This window comes from Euleptes europaea, chromosome 1, assembly GCF_029931775.1.
Source record: "Euleptes europaea isolate rEulEur1 chromosome 1, rEulEur1.hap1, whole genome shotgun sequence".
NCBI lineage: Eukaryota > Metazoa > Chordata > Lepidosauria > Squamata > Sphaerodactylidae > Euleptes > Euleptes europaea.
In genome coordinates this window covers 512,154-519,062 of record NC_079312.1, presented here as the reverse complement: position 1 = coordinate 519,062, position 6,909 = coordinate 512,154, and the positions used below count along the sequence as shown (strand labels likewise).

General features: G+C 63.7%; 1 protein-coding gene across 1 annotated transcript; it reads right to left on the bottom strand.

Moving 5' to 3' along the window:
- Window positions 1–529: 529 nt before the first annotated feature.
- On the bottom strand, window positions 530–5,014 carry SLC39A7 (solute carrier family 39 member 7). Its single transcript, XM_056866890.1, is given in 14 exon segments — window positions 530–549; window positions 552–707; window positions 710–779; window positions 884–951; window positions 954–1,079; window positions 1,198–1,240; window positions 1,243–1,319; window positions 1,852–1,980; window positions 3,521–3,540; window positions 3,542–3,601; window positions 3,687–3,859; window positions 4,393–4,528; window positions 4,636–4,867; window positions 4,870–5,014. Coding segments are annotated over 14 exon segments (1,455 nt in total).
- Between the last annotated feature and the right edge of the window lie 1,895 nt (window positions 5,015–6,909).

Here is a 6,909-nt window from a genome sequence, read left to right as displayed (position 1 = left end):
AATAACAGGGCAGCAGAGAGCTCATTAATCACAGACAGGCTGAGAATACAGCCCCCCCCCCCCAATTCAGAGACTGAATCCTTGTCTCTGGGGCATGGAGAAGTCCTGGCACGGGGGTGTTCATGCCCCCTCCTCTCCCTCCCCCCCAATTTTCCTTCCCCAGCCCCCACAGGAAAAAGGCACCCCCCCCCGTCTCCGCCAATCCCTGCATCCACCTGGGACAGAAGCCAACCGTCTGGCCCCCTGCTCTCACTGCTCCCTGCAGCGCCCCCCTGCAGGAGGGGAGGTGAACAGGAGGGTGAACAGCAGGGTCAGCGGACGCAGTCTTTGAATTCTTGGACCAGAAGCGGAACCGGAGGGAGGGGGACAGTGGGGACAGCTGGTTTTATTCTCCGCTTCGTAGCAGGCTAAAGCAAAGTGGGGGCGGGGTGGGAAGAGCCCCCCCCCCAAGTTCCTGGGCTCGGTCCTGAGAAGGAGCGCGCTCTCGGCATCTCCTCTTCCTCCTCCTCCTCTCCGGCGGGCACGCCGGCTACTCATACTGAGCGATGACACCATCATGGCCACGCCGGCCACCAGCCCCAGCACCTGCAGCAGGGACTGGACAGGCCCCCGACTCTGCAGCAGCTCCGGGATCACTGAGACGGTGGCCACGTAGATGAAGCCCCCGGCCGTGAAGGGCAGGATCCAGGCCGTGGCCGCCTCCCCACGCCCTCGGCCAGCAGGGAGCAGACCGTGCCCGCCAGCGCTCCCACGGCTGTCACCAGCTGCAGCTTCATGGCCTGGCAAGGGGGGGGAGGCAAAGAGAGGCAAAGTCAGATACAGGGGCACAGGCAGAGCAGACGGCCAACCAACCACCCTCCGAGGCGGGAGCGCCAGGCCATACCTTCCGCTTGCTGCAGCCGGACTGCACCAGGATGGCGAAGTCGCCCACCTCGTGCGGCACTTCGTGAGAAGCACGGTCAGGGTGGTGACGGCTCCCACGGTGCTGCCCGCCAGGAAGGAGGCCCCCAGTGCCAGCCCGTCCGTGAAGTTGTGGGCAAAGTCCGCTGCCAGGTTCAAGTACCCAGCGACGCGCATGGCTGGGAGGGAACAGAAGAGAAGGGCCATCAGAGGTCCAGAGTGCCCGCCAGCGGCTCCCCCCGCCCCACCAGATGAGCCCAGCACCCGCCCGCCCCCCCTCCCGGCCACCATCTCTACCAGACTCTGGGGGCTTCTCCTTCTGCTCCAGAGCCGCCTTTGGGGGCGGCTTCTTCTTCTCTCGGACGCTCCCCGGGGGGGCTCTTTCTCCCCCTCATCGTCGCTGCACTTGTCCTTGGCCGCTGTGGGTGGGGCACACCAGAGAGGGGTCAGAAGAGGCCCGGAGGCTGCCCGCCCTGAGCGTGGCGGGGGCCCTCGGAAGAGAATTCCGCTTCCACCAGCTATTCAGAATCTCCAGGAGGACGCCGGGGCTACCAGCTTGCACAGGAGGGATTGGCTGGGGTGGAAGATGACCCCTCCCCTCTCCCCTCCAGCCCCACCCACCCAGCCCTGCCCAGGGTTTAAGGTCTCCCCTCCCCAACACTCTGCTTGCCTCTCTCTCCTGGTCCAGAAGACAGGCTTTTTGAAAATTTCTGACTGCCAGGCCCAGGTCTTGCGCCGGCAGGCAATGAGGAGGCCTGGCACATCCAGGACACATGGCACCACTCACCAGTCTCGAAGGAGCTGCCGCCTCTTGGCTTTCCCATTGCAGTGCTCAGGGGCCAAGAGCGCCTCCCCCCCCCGCCCGTGTTCTCTCTCTCCCCCTGCTGCTACCCTGTGTCCCCGTCTGCCCTCAATAAGAAGGTTCTGGCCAGGGCCCAGGCAGTTACCCACCGTGGCTGTGCCCGTGGCTGTGCCCATGGCTGCCGCCTTTGACGTGCCGGACAAACTTCTCCACCACCAGGAAGGCCACGATGCCCACGAGAACCCAGAGCCAACCGACATCATGTGTTGTGGCAGGATCTGGCAGGCAGGGGCGGGGGGGGGGGAGAGAAGGGAAGGAAGCGCATTAGAGCTTGCAAGCAACAACCACAGGGCCGACTCCCCCCTCCCCCCCCACACCTCCTAGCATCAAACAACCTCCTCCGACTCAGAGTCCTTCTAAACCTTCCACCAGGCCCTCTCCGGGCTGCTCTCTAGCCTTTGTTGAGGCCCCTCTCTGTAGTCGAGAAAGGCCTGCTCTAGCCACCCGGCTCCTCAGCTCTCACCTTTACCATCCTGGCCAGGACCCTTTTCACCCCACCCCTTCTCGCTGGCCTTCCTCTGAGTCCGGTAGACCCCCCCCCCCCACATATATACAAGGGCAGGATCAGAATGGTGCTTCGGACAGGATCTGGGACTTCCTCCCCTAAGAAGCCTCAGGTTCAACTAGTCTTGGGAGGGGGGGTCTGCAAATTTGGCCCGCCGTTGCTGTGATGCCCAAGCTGAGCAACACACTGAGCCCCTGAGCTCCGTGCATGCAGAGTGCCCCTCAGCTCCACTTCCCAGTGCCCTGGCAGGCCTCCCGCCTGAGAACTGGGTGGGGGGGCACACAATGAAGCCATAACAACATCAGAAAGGCCCTGCTGGATCAGACCAAGGTCCACCAAGTCCAGCATCCTGTCTCACACCACGGCCAACCAGGTGCCTTTAGGAAGCCCACAAGCAAGACAACTGCAGCAGCATCCTGCCTGTGTTCCAAAGAACCTAATATAATGGGCCTGCTCCTCTGATCCAGGAGAGAATAGGCATGCATCACGACTAGTAGACATTTTGACTAGTAGCCATGAACACGTCCACTGCCCTCTTAAAGCCTTCCAAGTTGGCAGCCATCACCACATCCAGGGGCAGGGAGTTCCACAATTTGACTATGCGTTGTGTGAAGTCGATGGGCAAGAGGTTCAGGACAGACAAAAGGTAACACACTTTTTATCTTCTTTGAAACTCTGGATCTAGAGAGCCTTGGAATCCCAGAGCCCCAGCCCCACCCCAGCAGGGTTCTTCTGATGTTCTTATCGGGGAAGGCCTCGGCCTCTGAGCCCTGTTGTTGGCCCTCCAGAGGAACTGGTTGGCCCCTGTGTGAGACGGACTGGATGGATCCTCCCTGGTCTGATCTGGCAGGGCTCTTCTGAGGCACTCATAGGGAACCTCCACGTCCAGAGGCACTCAACCACTGAACCCCAGTGCTAGGAGGCAGCATTAAGGGAAGGCCTCAGCCTCTCTGCCCAGTTTTGGCCCTCCAGAGGAATCCCCTGCCTCCCGCTGCTTTGTCTGGCCGGTTCTCTGGAAGGCACCCTCATATCCTGCTCATCTGAGCAAAGATGCGTCAGCCACGGGCAATTCCTGTATGAACGCCTGCACCGTGAGGTTCACCGCAGGCCAGTCACTCCTTCTGTCTCTCTCAGAGCCCAGCCAACCTCACAGGACTGTTGTGAAGATGAACAGGGGGAGGCAGCCCTAGTCACACCTCTCTGGAAGAAAGCTGGGACAGAAACATTCAGAATGAAGCGAGAGCCGGTCTTACCCTGGTGAGAATGTCCGTGGCGGGGGGCTTTGCTGCCTCCACGTGGAATGTCCCTCTCCTTCTCCGTGATGGGATGAGGCTCTGGGGAAGAGAGGGAGGGAAGCGGGTCAGGGGGGAAAGGAGGGGGCCTCCCCCCTCCCCTCCCGGGGGGACCAGGGCCTGCGACTCACCCAGGGCGTGCGGAATGAGGTGCAGGAAGGCATCTCCCAGGAGCCCCCCCGAGGCAAAGCTCAGCAGCAGCTTCAGGAGCGCCTGGTGCTGGGGGGAGTTGGACTCCACCGGGATGAGGAAGAGGATGAAGTAGGGGGCGGCGCTGATGAGGAGGGTGGCCCCGATGGCCTGTGGGGAGAGCCCAGGCAGGGGGGAAGGTTACACCCCCGGCAGCCGCTTGTTCCTTTTCACCCTGGCTCAGGAAGGTAGCGCTGAGTTCAAATCCCTCCTCAAGCACGAGAACGTCAGCAAACTGCCACCCAGGACCTTCTGATTCTGACTCAGAACGCCAGAGGCGAACATGAAGCATTTCCGCTTAATTAAAAGCAGGGGAGGAATTTGTAGTGCTTTCAACTGAGCCAAGTTAGAATCTGCCTGGCAGGAGAGACCGACGGACCCACATGCCGAAAAGGAATGAAGAATAACCCAAATTTGGAAAAAGAGGAGGGCTGACAGGCCATACTGAGAGAAGTGAGGCCGGGCAGGGCCCACTTGGGCCTCCCACTGGGAACGAATCATTCAGGTGGCATGGGAGCCATGCCACAATTGATAGATCCCAGGAAGAGCCCCCTCCCTGCCCAAACCTGTGCCAGACTGCAGACATTGCCTGTACGCAATGCCATGGAGCCCAACCCCCCGTGGACTCGGGCACGGACACTCACGTAGGACCACAGCTGTGCCGGCTCCAGCCTCTCTCTCCTCAGAGATGACTTCCCGCGGAGGACTCGGCCTGGCTGTGCCCACTGGCACCATCCCCCGTGCAAGTGGCTGTGAGAACCCTCATGGGAATGGGCGTGGCTGTGCCCATGATGGAGAGCCTCATGCCATGGTGAGAATCCTCATGAGCATGCCCGTGGTGAGCATCCCCGTGTGAGTGGCTGTGTCCATGATGAAAATCCTCATGCGTGTGCCCATGGTGAGGATCCTCGTGAGCGTGCCCGTGGTGAGCATCCCTGTGTGAATGGCTGTGTCCGTGATGGTGGTCCTCGTGCCCGTGACCGTGCCCATGGTGAAAATCCTCATGTGTGTGCCCATGGTGAGGATCCTCGTGAGTGTGCCCGTGGAAATCTCCGTGCGAGTGGCTGTGTCCGTGATGGTGGTCCTCGTGCGCGTGGCCATGCCACATATCCTCGTGTCATGGTGAGCATGGCCGTGGTGCAAGTCCCCGTGAGAATGCCCGTGGCAGCCTTCGTGCGAGAAGACGGACCACGCCAGCATTGCACAGACCGTCACGATGGCGCCTGCGTCCCAGAGCCCGCTCCCCACAGCCCCTGCGCCCGCCATTCTTCTCGCTCTGTTGGGGAGAAGGAGAGTCAGTGCCCCAGGGAGACAGAAGGGCCCGCCTGTCCACCCACCTCTCTGGCCCTGGAGGGCCCACCCGGGCCCACCCACCTGCAAAAACTCTCACGAGGCAGCCCCCACCCCCGCTGGGCCTTGTGTGGGGCCACGTTTCCCTCGGGGCGTGGAAATAAATACTACAGGGAGGGAAGCAGAGGAGAGGAGCTGGGGAGGGCGGGGAGCAGGTCCTCCAGGGCCACAAACCCCCCACCCCGCCCACGCTCTGTCCAGGGCGCCCCTTCATTTGACTGCAGCCCCCACCACCCACCCATTCAAGGCACTGCCGGCCTCCCCCCCCCCCACCCACCCATTCAGCTCCCCCAACAACCCCCCCCCGGATTCCTATCCCAGCCTCTATGGCCTTGGAGGTCCCAGGGGGGCCTTTCTATCCCCCTCCCCCGCTCTCTATGGCCAAAGGAAGTCCCTCTTTCTCTCTCCCCCCCCCCACCGTTCCAGAGTCTCACCCCACCCTCTTCTCCGGGATCCGTTAGCTCCGGCTCAAGCCTGACGTGGCATCCCGGCCCCGCCCAGCGGCCTCCCCCCCCCAAGCCTCGCGGGAACTTCCCCCGCTTCGCCCCGAAGCCCAACCCCAAAAACGGAGCTCTGTGTGCCCTCCGTTGAAATGGCGCCGCCGCGGTTGGCCTGCCCTTAGTAAAGATGGCGGACGACGCCGGCCAGCCGAGACGGCAGGAAGAAGGGGCGAGGACGAGCGGCGAGAGGCTCGGGTTGCCCTTACTAAGATGGCGGCCGCCATAAAGCGTCCTGTGAGCGCTTCCCCGCCGCCATTTTTAGTAAGGGCAAAGTGAGGCCTACTCTGATCAAACCCTTCAGAGGACGCTTCGTGTGCCAAAGGCCCAGCGAACCGTCAGCCACATAATAAACCCCTCGCGCTGCTCCCTCAGTAGGGACGGCGACCGAGGGTTTCCGTCCGGGATGTGCCGCGGTGCATGGCGGGTAACCACCCCGGTGCATTGTGGGAGCCTGGCTCGCTCCTGCGGGGCCGGAGGCGGAGGCTGCTCCGCCCACGCGCGGTGCATGACGGGCGCCCCCCTGCGCCGCGCCGCGCCCCGCCTGCCCAATCGCCGCGTCCGCGCGCGGTGCCTGCTGGGAGTCTGGCCAAGGCCTGAGCCGAGGAGCAGCCCGCGGCGCGGTGCATGGTGGGTAAGAGGCGCTGGCGCAGCCGTGCGCGGAGGAGGGGGGGAGGGGGAGCGCGGAGGCCCGGCCGCGGCCCGCGCGGTGCATCGTGGGTACGGCCCCCCCCCCGAGGCCGTAGCCAGGAGGGCGGTGGTCGCCCGCACCGGGCCCTGCAGGGGGGGGGCGGCCACGGCGAGACCCCCCCCGCGTCCCCCCTCAACCGCCCCGGCGCCATGGAGACTCCGCACGGGCCGCGCCGGGAGGCGGAGCAGCCGGTGGTACGAAACCCCCGGGCGGAAGGAAGGAAGGAAGGAAGGAGGGAGGGGTCTAGGGCGAGCCCCCCCCCTCCACTGCAGAGGCCGGAGGGGGGGGGAAGGCGCCAGTCAGACCACTGCAGAGGCCCGGGAGGGGGGGGGAAGGCGCCAGTCAGGGGACCCCCAGCCCCCAAAGAGCAGCCTGAGGGTGGGGGTGGGGAGAGAAGTGAGGAAGGGGGGCAGCCAGAGGGGTAAGGAAAGGGGATCAGGCCCCCCCCGCCCCATCCACAGCAACACACCTGGCAGAGGGAGGGGGCCTTCCCTGCGCATCAAGCAACGGGGGGTGGGGTGGGGGGCAGAGAGGCTGCGACTGAATTGCGTTGCTGCTTTTTTGGGGGGGGGGTCATTGGCAGCTTCTGCCCCAAGAGGCGGAGGCTTCAGATCCAGCTTCCT